At 40.5% G+C, this 24,083-nt stretch overlaps 1 protein-coding gene across 5 annotated transcripts in view; it reads right to left on the bottom strand.

The window, feature by feature from the left end:
• garnl3 (GTPase activating Rap/RanGAP domain like 3) overlaps positions 1 to 24,083 on the bottom strand; it is a 96,771-nt gene that overhangs the window by 25,289 nt on the left and 47,399 nt on the right. For 3 of the 5 annotated variants that reach the window (XM_049604281.1, XM_049604285.1, XM_049604283.1), the window contains exons 3-16: positions 18,113 to 18,187; positions 14,096 to 14,195; positions 12,341 to 12,459; positions 10,014 to 10,078; positions 7,550 to 7,613; positions 7,378 to 7,404; positions 6,803 to 6,878; positions 6,193 to 6,291; positions 5,995 to 6,098; positions 1,808 to 1,916; positions 1,600 to 1,645; positions 1,274 to 1,380; positions 1,063 to 1,178; positions 519 to 641 (exon numbers count right to left, since the gene is read on the bottom strand). In XM_049604281.1, the coding sequence (XP_049460238.1) occupies positions 519 to 641; positions 1,063 to 1,178; positions 1,274 to 1,380; positions 1,600 to 1,645; positions 1,808 to 1,916; positions 5,995 to 6,098; positions 6,193 to 6,291; positions 6,803 to 6,878; positions 7,378 to 7,404; positions 7,550 to 7,613; positions 10,014 to 10,078; positions 12,341 to 12,459; positions 14,096 to 14,195; positions 18,113 to 18,187 (1,230 nt within the window). The remainder of the gene's footprint in view (positions 1 to 518; positions 642 to 1,062; positions 1,179 to 1,273; positions 1,381 to 1,599; positions 1,646 to 1,807; positions 1,917 to 5,994; positions 6,099 to 6,192; positions 6,292 to 6,802; positions 6,879 to 7,377; positions 7,405 to 7,549; positions 7,614 to 10,013; positions 10,079 to 12,340; positions 12,460 to 14,095; positions 14,196 to 18,112; positions 18,188 to 24,083) is intronic. The other 2 variants (XM_049604282.1, XM_049604286.1) reach the window with 1 other exon arrangement.

Raw genomic sequence — 24,083 nt, 5'->3', positions numbered from 1 at the left:
CAATAAAAATGATTAAAATCAGATGAACAGACTGAAAACTTGATATTATGAAGTAAAACTCATGTTGACTAAGTTTGCCTTTAGGCAAATAATTTGCACTTGGGAAAAAAGGTAGTAAATCGCAGAATATCGCAATATATTTTATCACAATATTCAGTATATCACAATATTGCAATAATATTGTATCGTGACGTAAGTATTGTGATAACATTGTATCATGAGTCCTCTGGCGATTCCTACCCCTAATATTCATAAAGTTACATTCCTGATCATTTAAATACCTGTTATGTGCTGATGTCATGCTCCATGACATCATTATCATCAACACCTGTGTTTACATGTGCATGTGTGTTTAGGTTTCTTAGGTGTGTTTGTTTGTGCCTACCTTCGTCTGGGTGTGTATCCTGGTTCCCATGTGTGTGTGTACGAGTGGGTGTTTCTGCCTGCTTACTGCAGAGCTCTGGTTTGTTAGTAAAACTGTGTTTGTGTGTACCTTGGCATGTTTATCACTTTCTTACCTGCCCTATTCTGACAAACTCGGCCTGCCGTGCCTCCTCCTTCTTGCGTGCTGACTTTGGAGACTCAGGCAGCACGTCGCTGAAGGACCGCCGGTTTAACATGTTCTGGGGAGAAAAAGGAACCTAAACATGGAACACCAAACACACACACACAGAGAGGGGAAAAAGAAAGCAGAAAGGGGTCTTAGAGAGTGACCCTAGCAGGGGGTGAGAACAGCAGCAGTGAAACACAGTGAGAACTAAGTTGTGTTAGGAGCAACAGTGAAAGGAGGGGAGAGAAAAAAAACGAGAAATAAGAACAAAAGTGATGTGAGGAGAGAGAGCCCTGCTGAGAAAGTCAGCATTGCAGTAGTATCCAGTCGGTGTGGTGCAGTATGCAGAGGCAGGCTGAGGGCTGCAGTGGAATACAGCAGAACACAACTCAGCAGTGGCTACAGTCACTGCCAGTGACTCAAGTGACAAGGAGGAGACAACTTTGGTGGACAAAAAAGGTACGCACATCCAAGAATGAATAAGACACTGGTGGTCAGCAGTGCAGCTGTACCTTGTGCAGGTCAGGCATGAGGTCTTGGTAGAGCGAGCGGATCAACATGTCAAGGGTCCGCTGACGCTTCTGGGCAAACGTTGGCGTCTCCAGTGTGGCTTTCTCTCCATTGATTACTGCAGGAGATGAAACAGGATCAGATTATAAAACAGGAAATAATGATGGTACATTTAGTAGTCATATTCTGATTTTATTAGTTTTATTTTCTTACATTTGACTAATAAAAAGTCCCTGAATTCTTGGTGATCAGTAAATACAGGCGGAGATGGAAGAGGGGGTCCAAACAGTGGAACACTCTCCTCTGAGAATATCTTCAACCTGTGAAAAAGAGCAGACATATAAAATCTGTATTACACTTTTAATGGATGAAAGCACTTCAAACATTATGGCAAAGTAAACTATTCTTTTTAATCACAGAAACAATCAACAGGAACTAGTAGCAAGAATTTAAGTTTTTTAGGTAGAGATACTGAAAAGCAGTTGCTACAACGCCTGGATTATAACATTATAAACCACAGCATCAATCCAAGCACTCACCTGTAACTGTCATTCTGGCAATTATACCTAACTAATGCAAAAATATCTGGAAGTGAAGTAAAGGAAACGCTGGTTATATAGGAGACACAAAAGCAATCCGTGTATCTTCAGTGTTACAGGGCCGATGTGGCATTAGCAGAAGCTCCTCCACACACGTCGCTGATTAGCACTTCGTTTCTCTGACAGTCACTGTCTGTGTGAAGGATACGGGTGAAGTGCGATCGGATCATGGACGGTTTGAAGGACGACGATGCGTCATCCCCTTCCTGGAATACTATGGTAACAATGTCATTTCCAATGTGTCTCTTTCTCTCCACCTGCCAGACAGGACAGACCGAAGAGACACAAGATGAGGAAAAAAAAAAGGCAACTTAACCTCTGTGAGTCATGTGTGACAGGAACTGTCTTCTAACCTGGATTCATTGATTTTATGGTCACTTTGGAGCAGAGCAACAAACTTAGCACACAGTTGCCTGTTTACACATCTAGCAGACACACATTAAAATTAGCATTCAAGTGGAGTTGTGCCTCTGTGCACATGATGAATGTAGGTACAATAGCTGAGTTATGCAGTGGGCTATAATTTGATCTCTGTTTTTTCAGCCTATTTGTTTTAATTTTAGTAAATTGGCAACATTAAAAGTATGCTGAATCACCTATTAGCAGCTCCTGTTTGCAATGTACCCAATTATGTTCAGACAAATATCACTGAATTACTTTGATACTGAAGAAAACTGGGTGAGAAACTGGGTAAGATTCTTGGGTAAGTTCTGGCAATCAGGCAAAATTAGCGTCTTTTTAGTGATTTCTTAGCAAATTTATTGGACGTATATTCACAGTGGACACTGGAATCATGTCCTCAGAAAGTGTAAGTCACACTGAATAAAAAAAAAAAAAAACTCTGTGAAGTCTTTGTGTTCCGATTCGACTGAGTCATGACTTCAAAAAAGGAGTGTGTAGTTTGACGCAAATTGCGGCAATCAGGCTCTAAGTGTTTTGAAGTACCGTGAATTACCTCTACGAGCTGTTTGTCACCGTCAGCTGCTGCTGCTGCTGTTGACTGTTACGTGAGCCAAATCAGGGAGCCAATCTACAATAACTGAATTCATGTTACTTTTAGAACACCAGCATGCACCTATCCTTTTCATATCAACTTTATTTGGTACAGGAAAGGTAGCTTTAAGTGGGTTTATCTGAACTTTTTCGCTAAAGCAGCTTCCTGTAGCATTTAGAAATGACGCTGATAAGAGCAGTAAGACTAAATCAACCCAATCAAAATTAAAACAATCAGCTGAAAGATGCTAATAGACTCTGTAGAGCTAAGGGGGGACTATAGAGCTGGGTGGTAATTCTCTGTGGGTTCATCATTATGAGCAACACCTTTCACATTAGAAGTCATTTCATCGGCTGTAAACGTAAAAATATTAATTATAGCAGCTTTAAAGTTAATGAGTTTGCATCATCCTGTTGATGAGGTACTGAGTAATGGGACATTTGAGTGTGAGTGCAGAATAGGTTATGATTTTAACAGCAAAACATTTTCCAAGCTCTCAACACCATAAACACCTTAAGAAGTGGAGATAATTTCAACTCTTTGATCCTAAAACTTCAGAGGCAGTAACATCGAGCAAATCTACTGCAGTCTCACCTGCTGGTTTCGCCATTTCTAGTTTGCTGCACTTTTATTATATTTTCTTTGCCACCCATCCTCTCCTCATCAATGAAAATGTAAAATATTTTTGTCTGTGTGATGGCTGACATGTCCATCCAACACTTTGTTTCAAAGAAAGCCATCATAACAGCTACAACTTCTTGACTTGACTTGAATCCCAACCAAGTTAAAATCTATCCTCGTTCAACTCTTTGGTTCGTGTCGACATATCTAATAAAACCTGCTTGCTGAGGACAATCATGGTCCTCAGAGGATGAAGCTATCAGCAAAAACACACATGTACATCCAGAAAATGTGTACAGGTACTGACCACACGTATGCTCCTCAGAGGATGAACCATTTCTATTTTGCACACTGTGAGCCTTCCTTGAGGGCTACAGTAGGGCTAAAATTTCAGCTTTGCACACTAGCTTTTTTATTATCAAAAAGACAGACTGCTATGTGATTACCTCTGCACAGTCATGCTCCAAGGAGGACAAATCCTCTTGATCTTAACACAGCTTTTCTTCTAGCATTACCCTAAGAACTTTTTTAGCTTTGTGTTAAGTAGGGGTTTGCCATATCATCTCATTCACGACAATACCTTTATAAGTTTTAACATCATATGAAAAATTCATATTGTGATACCCGCAATGTTTCAAATTGTTTATATATAATACTGTTACCCACAGCAACAAACAGCATGGCTGGAAGCGAAATTATTACAGAATCTGCTGTGGTTTCAAAAAGAGGAGCAGCTTCAGTAGTGTGAACTAAACCATGGCGTCATGAATGTGTTATGAACATCCCTGGACTTCTCAGACTCTTTCAGCGAGTTACCACGAGTTACCCTCCCTGTCATCAAGTCATTTTGCCATGAACCTTTGGTAATGTAAACCTACATGACGCTTGAGGTTCAACAAAAAACTGCATACATATGAATGTGCAATAGTTGTAGTAGCATTACAGCACAACAGTGATGCTTAGAGGAGAAATGGCAGAGCATAAAGGTCTAGGTAGAAAGAGTTTGCTAAACAAGAACGAAATCGCCTGTTGATTTATATATAGAGATCCCAGGGTACATTTTTTATATTTGGGAGCTGTTTAAATTTGTAACTTTGTGCTAGATTTACTACTGTACTATTGATATTGTATACACAATCTGAATGTCACGCTGAGTTATTATTGTTGTTTACAAACTAAAAAAGGAGAGATCATTTTGTTTAATTTTTACTGAATATTCAAAGGCAAACTGTTAGGTTGACAAGTAAAACTATATCACTTATTTTGTTGCAATTTCATTTTCTTATTTTTTTTTCCCACTAATTTGTCATAAAGCCAAGAAAATCATTAACGCAAAAATACCTTGCAATATTATGATATTATGTAAGGACCATATTGTCCACCCGTAGGGTTTAGCCTTATTACCTGGAAGGCTATACATAGTGTAGCTAAACTGTCAGAATGCTTTTCCTTATATCCAACAACTTTGAGGTGACATTAACACCACAACTTCGCCAATTAAGCTGAACTTGAGTTACTCTGGTGTGAAATAAAATCACGTTATTTCATTCGATGACAGTTTTTGTCTCTCAGGTGGATGTGAGACAAGCGACAGACCAGCAGCCACACTCACATGCAACACAAGCACAGACTGTTCCTTATTATTGACCGCCAGAAAGCCTTTTCTCTATCTTAAGAAGAAATCCAATTCTGTGTCAGATTTGCTGAGCAGCTGCCCTTTTAAATCATCCTCACTAATATTGGCATTACAGAATGGAGCTCTACAGTAAAGCAACAACATCCTTTTTTCTCCATTCTTTCCACAGTGAGCATATTCTGCCAAGTTGGCTGCTATTGTCCTGGCTTCCTATTGGTGGGATATATTCTCGGCTGAATGACTTAGAGATGAAGACCTGTGACTGATGTGCAATTAAAGTTTCTGCAATTTCTCTAATACCAGTGTATAGCATAAACAGAAGGGCTCAATCTTTGGGGGAGTTAGTGGTAAGACATGAAGATGAAAGAGGAGGAACATATGCAAAGAGTAGGATACAAAAATATCATGACAAAAAAAAAGAGTAGAGAGAGAGAGAGAAATATTTATCTCGAGTACTGCAAGTCTGCAAGTGTTCATCTCAGCTGTTTCTCCTCTTAGTTGTTTTCTCTCTCTCTTTTGGATGAGCCAACAATAAACAAGACAACAGTCTACAGCCGCGCTAGTGGCTCTTCAAGGCTGTACTGGAGCACAACGATGCTTTGAATAGAATGCAAAAGTCAGCCTGTTAACATGCTTACAATGTCTGTGCTAACACGTAAATGTTTTGTGAATATGTTCATCATGTTCACCATCTCCGTTCAGGGTGTAAACAAGCTAGCATTTGCTAATTAGCACTAAACGCAAAGCAAAGCTAATGCTGATGGAAATGTCATTAGTGTTGCACATATTTAGTCATAAACCAAAGAATTAGACAAATTAAATTTGGACAAAGTTAAAACAGTTCATCCTCAGGGGATCATGAATGTCTGAACTAAACTTTATGGTAATATATATGATAGTTGGTAAGACATTTCACTCAAACCACAAATGTCAACCTCATGGTGGTGCTACAGGAATTGTCAGTGCCAGTGGAGTCAATGCCAGTGTCAGTCCATCCAGTAGTTTAGATATTCCATTATGGGCCACAGAGGTGGGCTGACATATAACAGGACAAAATTGCACAGCTACACACGCAGACACATACCTGCTGTTTGTTCTCTTTCGAGTAGGGTAACATGGTAGACACATGGAACATGAGCTCATGGCCCTGATACACTGTGTAGATGGACTTAATTCCTGTAGTGTCATCTGCAGGTGAAAAGAGACAAAGATAACTGACTTATTCAACAGCCTTTTGCTTCAAAATCATGTTAATATGATGTCATTTAAACAGATGTCTTACTCTTGGTGTCTAGCCCTCCACGGTAACCTGCCCATCCCTGCAGCGTAATGGAATCCCCCAGCAGAGTGAGAAACTTATCAAAGCTCTCACTCCCCGTCTCTGAAACAAACACAGAACTTTTGACTAAGCAGACGGCTTCTCTTGCTGCTGTTTTGACACAGGCATAGTTCGACATTGAATTTGCTTTCTTCCCCTGAGTTAGATGACCATTCGGCTTTGTAGTCAGATGTAAAGCAGCCACTTAGCTTAGCTTAACACAACTGGAAACAGGGAAAACAGCCAGCATTGTTCTGTTGCAAAGCAATAACATCCACATGACAAAACCAAATACTATTTCTTGGCTGGGTGCAGTAAACAAATGAGATGTAACATGTTAATTAGTGAGCTTTACAGTTGCTGGTTGACAAACTTTGTTACCTTGAATGCTTGGCTAAATGTTTCCCCCCGTTTCCAGTCCTTATGCTAAGCTATGCTAAGCTAATATAACTGGCTGCTGCCTCCAGTTGGTATTGATTTTGTCATCAAACTCTTGGTAAGAAAGCATGTTTCCCAAAATGACAAACTATTCCTTTAATAGGTTTGGACACTGTAAAAAGTTTGAGGGATTTACCATTGCTAAACATCTCGTCATCCGTGAGCTGTCCGTCTTTGGCAAACAGGACGCCAAATTTAAAGTTGACAGAACCCTGAAAAATCATAGCTGGATTAAAATTATAAAATAATTTACAATTGATGCATTTATTATTCTTTTCCATTGTCATATAGTGTTGCTATTGAAAAAAATATGATGCCAGAGACACACAAAAAGCTATTTGGACTGCATCTTTAAATAAAAATAACGAAGATGCACTGAGAGAATAATTACTCAACAAGACAGTATTAATAGAATAAAAAAGTAATGAAAATGGCATCATAATGAAGGACAGCTTTACTTGGAGATATATTTAATGCTTTTCTCCTGCAAGATTTCGGACAATATTGAAGACTTTTTTTAACTGTCTGGCAGAGACTTATGCCAGCTAAAAAATCAATAAAGACCCAAACAAGTGAGTGATATGTGGGTGTGTGAATGTGACTTACAAGCTAAACAAAAGGAAACCAAACAAAATAACATAAAAGAAGTAGTGTCCAACCTTGTGCAAAATAAATCAATAAATAAGCTACTGTGAACGCAGTATCCTGTACCTCCTGTTCCTCCAACACCAGCAGATCCTGAAGAAAGAGGACATAACAATTATTATTCACTCTGACCAGCCTCTAGCCTGAGGACATACAGTTTAGATGCTGCTGATCAGGCTCGGCATGTACGGACCGGTGATAGATTTCACTGGGAGTTGGCCGATGCTTTAAATCTCACCTTCTGAATCTCCGGGTTGAGGATCTCCCTGGGGCCTTTCTCAAACCTGTCCATGTTCATTGCACTGGGAGTAATAGGAGGAGGAGGAGGAGGAAAAGGAGGAGTGGAGGAAGTAGTGATGAAAAAAGAGAAAGGGGTATTTAGGATCGATGGAAGACAAATAGCTCAAAGGGTTACACAGAAAAATGAGTGGGAACTGATACAGGGGATTTCTCATCCTGCTTGTACCATTTGTCCTCATTCAGAGTTTGAGCAGTGACGCTGCTCAGCCTGAGGAATTTATAATCTCCAATCTCTTGTTTCATGCATCTTGTTACATCCTGTTACCTTTCACTCATGAAATCTGCTATCTGGAAACATAATGTTGAAGATATGAGCTGGCAGATTGGGTCTATGTCCGAGCCACTGGCAACTTTGGGCTAACTGTGAGAATTTGCTGCATTTTTGTTATATATCATAGTGAACTAAATATAATTTTTGACTGTTGATAAGACATAATAAACAACATAAGTATGTCCTCTTGGGCTTTGGATTTATATAACACTTTAAATGAAAACGATCTAAATTACAGCCCTAAACTGATGAAACCAAATGTTATTTCAGTTCTTTGTGACTAGTCTTAACATTTTTTTGATTCAAATTATACTTTTGTCATGGCTATACTATGTTGTAAAAGCTGTTCATCTGTTCATAAAAGATGATTTTGGTTTTGCTGTATGTTCCACTGTGTGGCAGATACAAGCATAGTTGAGACCAATCTGCATGTCTGTGTCTTATTCCAACAACACTTATCATACCATACTGGAGACTTACGGGACAGCTCACCCCAAAATAAAAAATAAAAAAACATTTTGGTGTGAGTTGCCGACTGTTGGAGATATTGGCCGTAGAGCTGTCTGCTTTCAAATATAATGGACCTAGACTGCACTCAGCTTGTGGTGCTCAAAGCAACAAAAGAAAAATACATTTAAACTAGAATTACCGCCCTGTGTTTGTATGCCTCTGTGCACCAGTCAAATTTCTCTTACAGTTTACATCCATGTCTGTAAAGACATGATGCTTCACACATACTTCCCCCCAGCAGGACAGAAGATCTATACAGTCAGCACAGTTTCAAGATTAGCGTCACCAATTCAGTGTCTGACCAAACGTCTCGCCTTCTGTTTCTGAGATATGACATTGAGTAATCATCAGAAAAGTGTTTTATGCAGGATATTATGATGTCACAGTGAAGTTGGCCTTGACCCTTTGGATATAAAATGTCATCACTTCATCTCTTTATCCTATTGGACATTTGTGTGAAATTTTGTCATAATCAGCGTAAGAATTCTTGAGTTATGGCCAAAAACATGGTCACACTGACCTTGACCTTTGACCTTCAACCACCAAATTCTAATTAGTTTATTCTTTAGTCCATGTGGACATTTGTGTCAAATTTTAGGAAATTCACTCAAGGTGATCTTGAGATATCGCGTTCACAAGAATGGGATGGACATAATGCATCTGGCCAAGGCTACCGCCGGCAAGGAGGCATGAAACAGCTCAACAGCAATGTATCTCTCTAGATATCATGACCCGGTTACTCAAGATAATCCACAGACCTTGTTGTGAGCAGTTTCATGTGGGAAATATTTTCTTTCTTCCAAACAGCTCCCAAGTAAGTATGCATCTACTCATGGATGAGAGGCAGTCAACAAGTTGTCCTTGGCTAAGCTGGTACATTAGCCAGCTCACTGATGCTAGGTGGGCTTGCAGTAAATACACGCTTCCTTCTGTGCAGTGGTACGGTTCGGTATAAGAAATGGTTCCTGGATGAAACTGCTCACAACAATGTCTGTTGATTATCTTCAGTAACCAGGTCATGATTTCTGGAAAGAGTCATTGCTGTTGAGTGTTTCAAATGTATTTTTGGTGCTTTGAGCACCACATGCTGAGTGCCATCTAGTTCCATTATATTGGAGAGAAGGCAGACATCTCTACGGCTGATATCTCCAACACTCTGCAAATCACAGCAAAACAATTAAGGATTAGAAATAACACTACAGGTGAGAGTAAAAATATGTGGTTGTGATTCTGGGGTGAACTGTCGCTTTTTTTTTTTTTTTTTTTTTTTTTTAAAAAAAAGCATAATTTCCTTAATATCTTCATAAATGTACAATGATATTTTGTTTTCACACAAGCATCTTAGTGGCAAATATGCTTGCACCAACATAGCAGTAAACACTGTGTAACATATATATACTATAAGAATATTTTGTGTGTGTGTATTTGTGTGGGCTGGACATGAAAATGGTGCCATAACGGTATGATGGCAATTGGGGGGGATTTGTGGCTTTGATTTGCTGTTAGTCACATCAAGTCTATGTCTCAGCAGCAGCATGAGATAACCCACAATATTAATTCTCATACATGTATTGTCAAGACTGAACTGTGCTGTCTTAGAGCTCCAGGCTGCAATGCTCACCTTAGGATGGACTTGACTGATAGTGTTTTGGTCGGGCTGTAGGGCAGGCTGATCTTCAGAGTGCCCTGAGCAAACAAGAATGACACAGATCAGGGATTGCAAACTCTTTTCTCCGAGGAGACACTTGCTCAAACCTGTTGCACTGTTGCTCATTTATAAAAAGAACATCCTGCAAACAATATTACCCCAAAAGAAATTCACAGCACACAGCATCTTTTTTAATCAGTCATAGAATAATTACAGAGGAACAAATTAAACCGGAGCAGTTCAAGCCAGACAAAGTTGTTCTGCTCAACAACAACAACAACATCCTGTACCAGTTAGAGTCTGACAGAAACAAGACAAATCGATGTGATCAGGCAGCGGAGGTGCACCACCCTAATCAGGTTCCAGATGAGGCTGTAGGCCAAAATTAAATCCAAGCTATCCTGGTCATGCAGCTGAGTCACCACACTCAAACACACAACAATGAATATGCATCTCACACTCACACACACCTACACAATCTTAAAAGTGGAGCATCATAGTCACTCAAGATGCCATTTTGTACCATCTTATATTTAGATGTTGAAAAAGTTCCACCTGCTACTGTGGACTCCAGTCGAAAATGTTAACAGTTAAGCTCCTGTTGAAGATGCTGTGAGGCAGTGGTGGGAACAAAGTACATTCAGTACAGTAATGAGGTACTTGTATTTTATTTATTTCATTTTATACTACTTTATACCTCTACTCCACTACATTTCAGAGGGAAATATTGCACATTTTACTCTACTACATTTATCTGAGAGATGTCCCCTATAAATGGTTGTTTGATTTCATTTAGATAACTGTTTGAGGAGATGACATTATCATTTTTTCATTAAAAAAGCAAAGATTGGAGAAAAGTGCAAAAAAATAAATCACGCTTTGTGTAGCATAACTTGTTTTTTCCTCTTTTTTAAATACCTATTATGACTCTGCAGGCTTATCTTGTGACCTTTCAGAGGAGGCCTGACCCCAACAGTAAACTGCTGCTTACACATTAATGCACGAGAATTAACAGTATGATAATGTAATAGCTAATAGTAATCAATCATGGCAGACATTTTCTAGAACTTTTTAAATTTTCAAATACATTTTGCTACTACTCCCTCTGTATTTGTATTTAAAGGTGTTTTCTGACAAACAAACAAAAGTTATGTCTACATACATAAAATGCATTGTGTGTATCCTTGAGGTGTAACAAATGTCTTCCCTGCCTTTTTGCATGTGTGTCTCATGCACTGCAATCCTGAAATTATCTAGACATTATCCAGAGAACACAAATGTCCAAATCAGTTGGTTCAGAAATTAAACGGGCTTCATCCTGCCAGCAAAGTCCCTATAAGCACAAAGTCCCTGCAATGTCAGATGTCTGAGCCCATGTGTGAGTGGAGCATCAGAGTAATTGGGCGTGTGGATGATGTTTCTGTCATGCAGATGCTGGAAAACAGGAAGAAAACAAACATCTGAGAGAATAAGAAGAAGGGTCATCTACATAAAGACGGCAATGAAAATGTTTAAATGGAGAGATGACAAGATTCGAGAACTTCTGTCAATAGGGGATGATGCCAAAATCATCAGACAAACTCATGGAGCAGCAAGAGATTCTGGGACGAACTCACAAACTGGCTATGAGACAGCAGTGTAATCCATGTCATGTTCTGCATTCTGCACACTCTACCCAGGCACCACCTCTTGCCTAAACCAAACAGAGTATTTTTAGTAGGTGAGAACACGTCCAACAGAGACGTGTGCTACACGTGTGAAAGGGAAAAGTTTGGAATTCATACCAAAAAACTATTGATTTGAGGGCTGCTGTCTTGAAGCCTCGACTTTAGTACTTGGCCATTGCCGTCTTGGATTATTAGAGCCAGCATTGACCCGAGGTGACCATATTTGGACAAGAGGGTGGAGCTGTGAGGAAGTGAGAGGTGAATCTGAGCTGAGGTGATGCCTCGCAGACAACCTGCTGCTCGAAGCAGCCACACCCTAAAGTGTGCATAAACAGGCGATTTATAAAATAATTCACCCCTGCACAGTTGTCATGAATGTTGAACTTAGCTGTAGAGACCTCAAACTGTTGTTTGTACCAGGCTGTAAACACACTGATTTCTGCTGTAAAGTTGGGCATTTTAGCATGTGGGTCTATGAGGATTGACTGGCTTTTGGAGTCAGCCTCAAGTGGTCATTAGAGGAACTGCAGTTTTTGGCATTTTAGCGTTAGCTTCATTTTTTTTTAGCCCCAAACAGAAGATTAAAAAAACTGCTTCATTAGATGTCAAAAGCTGTGCAGATGGTGAACTCACCGTCTTTCTCCAGAGGATGGCTCTGTACTGAGGAACCCGCTGGTTGTTCTGGTCTGAGAGGACGACTGACAGGTAGAAGGGATTCTTCTCTGCGTCTGTACCCACATAGTTCTGATGGACTGAGGGAGACAGAGACAATATACAGATACAATTATACATGCACACACAGAGTGATTAGAAAACTGATGTTTAGTTTTACTCATTTAGGTAGATTTTTCTTTCTTTCTTCCTCTGACACCAAAACATTAAAGGTATTCCATGCTCCCTTTTAACCCCCACTGTCTTGGCCTGTCTTTCTCTGCCTTTTTGTCCTCCTCTCTACCTATTCATTCATTATTTCCTGTGTCCCTTTTCAGTTTCCCCCACGTCCATCACTAGCTTTCTCGTTGTGTGACATGGGCACAGACAAAGATCTCCACAGCATTCATGCCTCTGCTTCTTCGGTTGACAGGGTAACATCTTCGGAAACAATGCTGAACAGACCTCTAAATCCAATTAGACACAAGATCTTTGCCTGCATTGCCGTTTCTTTGTCCTCCTCAGATGCCTTCTTTATTCCACAATTTCACTTCACATCTCCATTTGTTTGGTTTTTTTTAGATTTCGTCGTTCTCCATTAGCCGTGTTTTTATGCTTCAGGTGAGTGACAACTTTGCAAGGTTGGGCTGCAATTATGTACTTATTGGTTTAGGCAGCAGGAGCTTTTTCTTTGTGTGAGGAAAAACTCATTGTAATCATTTGGGAATTGGGAATCTAATGTGAGACAACAGGGACACAAATTAGGTCAAACTGTTTTACTATTCCTCACCCAATCATCAAGAAATCGAGAATTCAAGTATCTGTATTGGATGCTTCATTAGACAGGAAGTGCCTGTGTTAGAATAGCTGGCCTAGAGTTCATAATGTGTTGTGTTGTACGATGCAGTCGGCTCTGCTCAGGCTGTGAGACACAGATGGCTCAGCTGCAGTCCAAACAGGTCGAGCCAACTTTCTGGAGACGTGGCTTGTTTTAAACTGCCCATGCCATTGCATGATTAGACCCTGGCTGGAGGAGGAAAGGCATTTCTTGTTGTCCAACTTTCCTTCACAATTATCTCCATCCATCTCGGGCTCCGTCCTTTATCTCAACCTCAGAAGCTGAAGGCATTCCTCCTGCTTCGAATCGCGTTAAAGAAACCTGGACAATGATCTTTTGTTGTGCAATTTTCTGTGTTGCCTACACTGCGAACCTGAGGACAGGCACGCTGTTAATGAGGATGGCGAGATGATGAGGGTCACAGAGGTGAAGGGGCAGGTTACCACTTCTAATGTATTTTTTAACAATCACAGAGAAGAATGGCTCCTGCTAGCCAGCTGCAAAGCACCGGGCTCATTGCAGAAGCCAGCAGTCCGATCTTAATTGTGTTATCTGTTGGAGGCGAGCTCTGTCTAGTGTTGCTGAAGCTGTATGTCCTCTGTGGGCTTCCTCCTTGGGTGGTGTATGGGATTAAAGTGTGGTTGAGACTCTCAGTGGGGATATGGCTGGATGCTAACAAGTTTTGGCCTTGAATGAAGAGCAGTGCAGCATGAGGACAAGACTGACTTCGCAAGATAAGAAGCATCCTGCAGACCAGGGAAGATATTCAGAGGATGTTTTATTTCTGCAGCTCATATGCTAGCCCTCACCCTCACCCTCTGTATTTCCCTCTCTATCTCACACTTACACCATGTGTGTGAGGCTTTTTTTTAAACATAGCACAACAGAGCAGCGCTGACCTTTTCCCAGGAAGTATTTAAAGAACCATCTGGTGTGGTACTCTGGATTCTCCAGATGGACATCGGTTCTCCTCCAGGTTCCCGGCGTGTAGTCCAAAGCCTGTTTGTAACACGCATATACACACACACACACATACAAATGCACACACACATTGTCATCGTGATGGCCACAGCTTGAGTCACAGCGGTCTTCTCTGTGGAAAACTGTTACACAATGCAGCAGTAATGATTAAAATACAGGTCAGGAAATCAGATACAGCCAAAGCGCAGGCACAGTGAGTTACACTCAGTCTTTTTACTGTTATTGTTTCATCATGATGGAAATAATCCATACCAGGATGCGAGACAAAAACAGGGGAGTGAATTACAAACACTGCAACTGCATTTTTGAAGCAGCAAAATAAAAAGCAACAGAGACGATTAACAGTTCAAGGAAAAATAAAAACTGCATTGAGTGTGACATGCTGAAATTGTTTGTTAGTTTACAGAAGACCAAAAGTGTATGAGCAGAAAGATATAATGCTTTTGTAATCAAGTAATATGATTTTAAGGATGTAAGACAGGAAGTTGGATGTCAACATGTCTATAGTAAGTTGGGACAATGAAATCAGGAGATCTGGTGATGAAGATGGCTGATGGTCAACTTGATTTCCCATCGTAATTCAAGAATAAGTTGATTCTTCTAGAGTATATATACCTATATATACCTGTATTGATGCATTTGTCAAGAACTAGTGCAGTGCCTGTTTAGAAGGAGGCCTATTGCTTGGCCTGTGGTATTGATGCGCTTCTTGTGCTCCACACTGCTCTTCCCGGGTCTTGAACAATACACCTACTCTCACAGTTGCCTCCCCTAGCATTGCAAGAGTATAAACAACATTTGCTAATAGCTAGCTATATGGGACCAGGCTATGCAGGGACAAAAGGTTTCATTCCATTTCATTCCTGATGCTTGAAATGTTTGTGTTTGCTACAGTGTAACATCTCCAGTCTCTCATTCTGCATCTGGACTGCACTGAGCGACGGAGAGCGAGCTGTGCCTAACATGCTGCGGCAGTGTAACACCTCCTCTGACATACAGCGAGCAAGTAAACTCTCATGGATGGAGCCTAAAAAATTGCTCAGGTATATGAGCAACATAGCAGCATGAGGAGGGGATGTCATGTTTTTTTGTTTTTTTGAGTGTCTACATTATTTATTCTTAAAGGCGCCGCATGTAAGAATGTGGACAAAACGGTTACTGCACTCAAATTCAAAATAGTTCAAGAGTCCTGTCCGCCCTCCCTTCCCTACAGATTCGAGGTTGCTGAGACTGTTTTGTTTGCCCACAGGCGGCTGCCGTGGCAGGGCCGCGTCGCCACGTCCTTGATCTTCGGTTTTCCAGCGGACCATTCGAGCAAGTCCGGCTTCTCTGCTGCTAACGCTGCTGCCGGGATATAGCTGAGGAGGAGCCGGCTGCTAATGCTATGTACCGGGACACTGCTAATGCTGCTTGCCGTGCTGCTGTAGCTCAGTCGTAACTGTAACTGATGCTGAGACTCCACTGACTGCGTGACTGGTAGACGGCGGTGGGTGGCTCAACAGGCCAAAACACAAATTCAAAACATAAACATGATTTGCAGACTGCAAAAAAATTTTTTAGATGCGAATATTCTGGCTGTACTATTGTTGTGGGATCAGTATGTTATATGAACATTATTCCTTAGTCTTTGTGACATATTAGGATGATTTTACAACCATTTGCTTTAAATTTCTTACAAATAGCTCCTTTAACTAACATCATTTTCTTGAGTCAGTGTTGATTTTGACCATAGACTATATATAAAGCCTGCATATCTTGTATATAACTATATATCTTTATGCTGTATATCATTTTTACCAGTAAAATTAAATTATCACTAAGTCTGTATTCTGACACCTTCTCCTGGAAAAGCTGAGACAATCTGATGTTCCCTCATTTGCACATTCCCACATTCGCATTGTGTCAAGTTAGAAAAAGTTAAGTTGTAACAGTTACTAGGGGCCCCCGAAAACACCACACAGTGTCTCCATAATGCACTACTTATAATATGTCCCATAGATGTTACTTAAGACCTTGCACTCAATGCTGCACTTCCCTGACACCTCACGAATAGATTTTTTTCTTCCATATAAATTAATATTTTTGAGCCAGTGGCTCCCAACCTTTTTGTTGTGACCCCTTAAACTGAAGCAGTGTGACCTTTCATCACAGGTAGCATATGTCTATGTGTTGTGAGCATGATACAGATGTTCGCCTCAAAATGTCTCAGATTGCTTTTAACTAAATCAGTTTTAGCAACCACAAAAAAGTAAACTCTTACATATTACAATTAAAAAGCAACAATGGGGAAAAGTCAGAAGAACAAACCCAAATAGCAGGTTAATGTTTTTTCTTCTGTTTCTATTCCATTAATCATCTTGTGGCCCCTCAGATCTTTGACCCTCTTAGACAGGTCCTAACCCCTGGTTTGGGAGCCACTTCAATAAGTAGGTCTTGTTGATCACAAAGGCAGCTGCACATGGAATAATTCAACATTTTGGGAAACATGCTTAGTTGCTTTTGTGCTGTGAATCTTGTGAGGAACATTTCCACTCTTGTGTCTGTGTTATAAATATGAGCTGGCAGGTGTTAGCTACCAATTATCATGGCTCTTTTTAACAGTCAAAAAAAAAATAAAAAAATCACCTTATCACCTGTCACCTTGAGAATAATAGTTCCAGTCCCTAACCTCCCATGCTTTTTTTTCGTACAAATTAAATGAACAAGATAACATGTTAATAAGTGAGCTTTAGAGGTGCTGATAGGCAGCTATTTGGACAGAGCTGTGCTTGTTGTTTCCCTGGTCCTGAGCAAAAGCCCCGTTTCCACCAAACACTTTTGGTATAGTACCCTTGGAACCAAAAGTAACCCTTCAGACATGGTATACCTAGACTCTAGGTCTGCTTAACATTTTCACCGCAAACAGTACCCTTAAAGCACTCACTGTATTTCCTCCTTTATCAGTCTGCACCTCATTTATCGTCCACAGAATCTACAGGGACAATGTTCTGCAACACTTTTTTTTACTATGAGTGAGGATTGGGATATATGCAGTTCACATAACCCGGTCTACATAAATATATATGTAAACGCTTGAGGATCCACTCATTACTAAAAGTGTATGTCATATAAAAACTAAAGTAATGGTCAAAGTTGTCACAGTGCAGTTTAAGGTGTGTTGATTGATTCACATTGACAGCTCGTGCATTGAGTTACATTACAGGTTAATGTTCCACCTCAAAAGTCGCCGGCAGTCAGCCAAGTGAATTAAGTTATTTTTTTTCTCCGACTACAGCCGCTGCAAGAGGCAGCAAAACATCCTTTTATTTTATAGTTACAGTCTACTAATAAAACTCTCCATGGTATGACCTATGGTTACATAAGCCTCAAAACCAGCCGCAACTCGGCCCTGAGCAGAGTGACTGCCCCCTATTGACCAATCAGCGGACTGCAGTGTTCACAGCTTCACCTTTTAATACCAGATCTGTGTGCTAGGTACCCCAACAGAAGGGGTACCAAAAATGGTAACTGTTAGGAACGGTTCCATCAGTACTATCCACAACTTTTCACAGTGGAAACGAAAAAAAGCATACTGATCTGAACTGTACTGTACCGTACATGCTCTGTGGAAACGGGGCTTAATTGTCTCCTGGCTGTAGCTTCATATTTAGTGTACACACATGAGAGTAATAGAATCCTCTAATCTAATTCTCAGCAAGAAAGCAAATATATCCCAAATGTCAAACTATTCCTTTATGTGACAGTAAATTAAGTATAATTTAATAATAATGTGTCTTCATCTCTGACCATCACCAAGGCAACTCTGTGGCCTCAAAAATGACCACCCCTTTCGATATTTTGTCCTTTTACTAAGGTTAGTGAGAGCAAGACACATGTAGGGGTGAGTGGACGGGTGGGATGCCTGTGTGCACAAAAGTGTATTATATTGTATGGACCTCATCTGACGAGCCATTCTCCACCCTGAAGCGTCCTGCCCTCTGAATGGCCCCATCTGCGTCACTGGAAATTAGCTGAGAGGGAGACAGAGAGAGACAGAGAGAGAAAGAGAGACATGTTTAAAATTAGACATGTGACAAACCATGACTTGTGGCAGACAGTAATAAGCAGGTCATAAATACATTAGAGCCGGCTATCATCATGGACGACAAAAAGAGGAACCACGGCGGACACATCAGCTTCATGTGACAACAGCAGCATGAGTCCTACCTCAAACGTACAGTATCTGTCCTCAGCAGATTACCAACGTCTCTCCACACTCCTTTAATCATCAATAATTACTCAAGTCTTTGTCTTTGACTCCTCCAACCCCCCCTTCACCTTTTTTTTTTTCTTTCTCACATCTGCCACCCTCCACTTATCGCCACAATTATCTGTCTGTTGCTGACTCACCTCTCTCTACTACAGCATTGGAGGAGACATTATGAGAGTGAAATGGGACAGCTAATGATAGTGGAAGAGTGAGAACACAATGTATCCTCTGTAAGTACACACAACTTAAAGAAATGGTTCGACATTTGGGATATACTGTACGCTTACTGGCTTTTTTTTTTTTGCAGGAAGCTGAATGAGATTTAGGTGATACTGCAGCCATTTGTAAACTCCATATGTTACTCCATGATTTAGTACTATGTTTTTGTTTATATGACCCCATTTTAGTGTGGATGGGTGGAAATGGAGGCTTTTGAAAATGATGACGCAGATATTCATATTATTTTCCAACTGATCTTGTCAGTCATGATGTGTCAAGGCAAAAAACATTGTAAGTCGGGTCAACATAATTTCATCCTTCTTTTGTGGGCACTATTTCCCATTGCTATGGCTTGCTCTGCTGATGCATAATGCACCCAGTATTGCTCTAATACATCGCAGTAATGACTCAAAATCTGTTTTCTGCCACCTTGACCACCTTATACTCATGTTATACTCATGACACAGTTCCACGTCACCGTTTTCACCATCTGTGTAGCATTTTCTATAACTAAGGAACAAATAGCAGAATAGAGTAGATCTGCATCCTGTTTACACAGACATGTGCATGCCCAGTATACGTGAACGGTCATGCTCTGAAACAGTGCTAAAAACGCTCATGTGTACAGGGATGATTTTGTTTTAAAATGAAATGTTCCCTACATGCATCTTAGGAGACGAGTCAAAACATTAATTTTAGCAGCAGAAGTGGGTCAGTTTGTTGTATTGAAATTCAGGCTGACCCAAATGCTTCGAAGCTTCGAGTGATGCCATGGTAGGTTTTATATTTTTATATATATGTATATACACACGTTAGCCTCAAAATCCTGTGTATTAGCATGTTTTGTGACACACACTTGCTCTTATCTAACGTTTGTCATGATCAGTCCAGCGTCACTGAAACTGGGACACCTTGACAAGTGATAAGCTAGCGAGATATCGAAAGAGTCAAGCACCTGGAATAGTTTCAAAATTTGGGAAGATGACCTCTAAAATGTCGAGTGACGAACTTGCAAATATCTTGGGGTGACGGTGGGTAACTGCTTAGCCATCCTGTAAAGTATTCTATTTTTCCAGCTATTACAGCTATGTTTCTACGACCTGCATACTAACAAAGTGGATAACTGTCACATCATTTTAGGTGCAGCGCCCCTGAAAGCTTAAAGTAACTGCAGATATTTCTCACTGAAGGTTTGATGCCGAAATCCGATATTCAGGACAGCCCTGAGAAATTTGCAATATTTGGCTGGTAAATGGTTCATGATTTTTTTCTTTGCAAATCCCTGGATGTGTGTAGGCTGCAGCCCTCTCAGTGTCGGGTCAAGGTTTACATGTCCTTAGACCTGTAACAGTGTAGCCAATACTGAAGAGCAGTGTCTGCTTTGCTGCAGCAATGTAAAGCCAATATAAGTGCAGTTATTTAGATATCTTAGCACCAGTAATGAGCAATTTGCCACCTTCTTCTCACTTTTGTGAACATCCTCAAAGCCCCCTTCAATCTAGTCCTCTTCACATCCCCCTTTCCTTTTTTACCCCCCAACACAATAGCACTGTATGATGTTTTGTTGCCAGGCAACGGATTGCAGAGTGCCTCCTCCCTTGTCGCTGTTTCTCCTCCTGCCTCTTTTTTCTGCATCTTTGCCCTCTGCTCTTTGACCTCGCCTTGACTGCCATGCTCTGTTTTTCACTTCCCTCACAGATAGAGGTCTCTGCTCTGCCGACATGTATACTTAAAAAAAAAAAAAAAAAGAGTTGGCTGTGTATCCCTGCACCCACTGTGATACGTCCAGATGGCCTGAAATGGTCTGGGGGAGCCAAAAAAGAAGAGGATGAAAAGGAAGGTCCTCAGAGAGAAAGCCTGAACATGGAAAGCTGCTAAATGTACCTCTTAGTGTAAATGACCTTTAGGAAGCACACACAATGAACACAATAAAGCAATTACAAAATATTTTCATTATCGATTGATCTGCAGATTGTTTTGCTTCATAAATAGTATAGTCCATAAAATGTCAGTCCTTGGTTCCTCAGCCCTGATGACTTCAAACGTCTCTCCTTCTCAACCAACTGTTTAAAAGCAGGAAATATTTATATTTGAGAGCCTGACAACAGCAATTTTCTGGGCTTTTTCTTCTAAAATATTACTTCAACAATTAGTTGCTTATCAGAAAAGCTGCAGATTTTTTTTTTCTGACTAATTGTTGCACTGTGGCATGTACACATCTCATCCGGGGTTCTGACCATTCTTTGCTATCACCTAAAATTATGTAGTTCTTCATCAGAAAAACTCAAAATATGATGGTAAATAATGATAAAGATGCTAAAATAAAGGCAAAGTCCGACTTAAGAAACGCAGATAATACAGTAAGTTGTATCATCGCTCATTTTCTATTTTTAATGATGAGATGGAAAAGCTACATTCAACATAAACTATGTTCATCAACTGTTGAAGCAACTCGGTCGGCACAGAAATAAAAGCCTGAGATGTTCAGAAATCAAAGACCCACCTGCAGGCGGACCATCAGAAACATGGATACTCTAATGATCATGCATACAGGGACATGAATAAGTTTCTCGTTTGCCATGTATCTAGAAAATGATCAAAACCAGACACGTACATGTACTCTCAGAAGTTTTCCTGCTCTGTGCACAAAGAGGAACAGATATCTAAAACCGCACTGTGAATGGCCAACACAACTTGTACAGGACTGAGCAGTGTTTATCAGTTTGGAGAGTGGGTGGTGTGTGCCCTACTTCAGCGGCTCATTAGATCACGTCCGACGGTACAATAACGAAAGAAAGTGATGAGAGGGCACTTATCGTGGAGAGAGAAAGAGAGAGAGAGAGTCCATTCGAAACTTTCCTGTGGGCAAGTGAGGATGAAAGGCGAGTGCTTTACATTCTGAATAAAATCATTAATAACTGTCACCATGACTTTATTGTTCATGTTAAATTAAATCTGATATGCAGTACTGTACTGTAGCTGGGGGGATTAGACAGCTCTCAAATGAGATTCTGTAACTTTGGCTTTACTGGAGTTGAGTCTGAAAGAGGAAAGAGGCGTACATATTGTAGCACATAAATAAATAGTTTGTTTTATGTCATCCTAAACATTTGGCCAACAATTACAAGTCATCACAATATATCAATTACCTGTACCTGTACATACTTTGTAATTACCTACATTTATGAGGGCATCTTTTAATAATTGTAGACCTAATGGCAGAAAACAAGAAAAGTAATGCTACAAGAATCAAATTAATCCTGAGGACCTTACTTCCTTATCCTTCAGGCTTTCTTCTTAAATGTCTCATACATGAGCAGTTTTGTGCATCATTCATGTAGAACAATAATTTGTTTTTATCTTTGTACACAAAGTAACTCAATTATTGTTATCATCAATTAATTAACTTGACTTATCATTTGGTCTGTTGTCAGAAAACAGTGAAAAATGGCAATCGCAATTTGCTAAAGCTCAAGGTGGCATCTGTAAATTGCTTGTTTTGCTAACAGTTCAAAGCCCAAGGACTTTTTCTTCTTTTTTTTGTGCTATCAGAAAGATATGCAGAAAATCATCACAAGTAAAAAGCTGGAAAATATGATTTAGAGTTTGGGTAGGCAGTTACATTTTGGCATCATTGGGCAGAAATCCCATAATAAACTTCAGCGTATTGTAATTGTGGACTGAAAGAAATCTAGTCTTTGCATCTCCTCTTGGCTCTGTTTTCAGGCTTTAGAAATTTGGCCCATGATGGGAGACTTAAGCCAATCACAGGTTATTTCAGAGAGGGGGCGTTCCTATTGGCTTTTGTACAAATGCAGATGCGCGTGCATGTCTCTTTGATGAAAGCCTGATTCAGTGGCGGAGAATCTTGCAGAGAAAGTTGCTATTCCAGCACTGACAACAACTGCCTACACTGTAAAGCAACCCAAAAAAGGAAGAGGGACTTGTCAAAAAGAGAGTCTGCGGTTAAAAGAAATAAAGCACGTGTCAATAACAGCGAAGCGAAGCAAAAGACGGGAGTAAGAACCAAGCCCACAGCTGCTGCAGCAAGGACATGTAGCAGGGACATGGCCTTTGAACATAGAGTGCCTGCTCTACCAGGTGAGCTAGTGAGCACCTCATATCCAAAGGTCCTTGCTACAGCACCTATGGGTTCAATCCCAGCTCCCACCCTTTGCTGCATGTCATCCCCCCTCTCTCTCTCCATTCCCGCTAGAGCTTTCCTATTTAATAAAGGCAAAAATGGTGCTAAAGCCAAATGTTGCCAGAAGGTTAGCCTTTTGCTAAGGCTTCGAGTTAATGTGGCTAACGTTAGCCACAGCCTTGAATCACAGTGTGTCCTCTGCCTAACTCCCTGCTGTTACAGACCACCTCACTGGGAGAAAAGCTGGCAGCAACTCCAAAGTGTAACCCCCAGTCAGCAGCTGCAGCAGTTCTAATCCAGCCAGTGCAAACCCAGCTTCAGGGGACCGGACAACTCCGACTCCCTGCTGCATCAGCAAACTTTCTGATGCTGCTGTAACACAGGTTAGAAGTGTCACTGCCACTGGTCACCAGCCCACTGTGACACCCAGTGCTGGGGATTTACGCTGACCAAATAGGACCTGCAACAGCTAACACCTGGCTAAGCAGTCCACAGCAGCCGGGAGTGAGGTGAACGGGCCGTGGGGTGGCTAACGTTAGCTTGGTAATTCATGTTTTTGTGGCTTGATAAACAGAGAGAGAAAGCGGAGCGAGAAGAAGCTGAGTGAATGTGGTCTGTACAGTAAAATAAGATTTTTTAAAAATCAATGTATGGGAAACATTGGGTTACTATGAGTATGCCCATAGTCGTCTGGTGGGAGGGGCTTAGGATAGAGAGGGGAGAACTGCAGGAGGGGGGTGTATTTCTAAAGTCTGTCCAGTTTTTTTGCCTATTCCTGATTTCTGCCTATGCCAGCTTTAAATGATTCATTGTAACAATAGTTTCCAGTTATTTGTCTGTCGATCGATTTAAAAATGAATTGGCTAATCTTTTCAGTACAGTACACTATGCTTATTGATCGACTTTGAGTGGAATGTGATTATATGATTATAATCTGCTGTCATGTTACAAAATTCTGTCTGTATAGTGACTCCAAGTAAAATATCATTAAAATCTAACAAAATGTATTAAGGTATAAGTTTTACAAATCACGATGCTGTGACTTATAAAAAAAAAAAAAAAAACACAAAAAAAAAACATAGGCATTCCTATTAATATGACGTTGATTTCACCCACCCACACGTACAGCACTGCCTGCATTTTCTCCCCATGGTATACTGTATATAATGAGATAATACAATCCAGCTAAAGCATGTTTACTGCAGGTGTGAAGCTCTGATAAAACGACAGAGAGCTTTCTGCGCAGTAATTGGCTGTGTCTTAGGAGAGGCTGCAGGAAAAACTGCCTCCTCTC

This window comes from Epinephelus fuscoguttatus, linkage group LG18 (genome assembly GCF_011397635.1).
Source record: "Epinephelus fuscoguttatus linkage group LG18, E.fuscoguttatus.final_Chr_v1".
Taxonomy (NCBI): domain Eukaryota; kingdom Metazoa; phylum Chordata; class Actinopteri; order Perciformes; family Serranidae; genus Epinephelus; species Epinephelus fuscoguttatus.
Note: the sequence above shows the minus strand (reverse complement) of the source record. Positions and strands in the feature narration are given on the sequence as shown.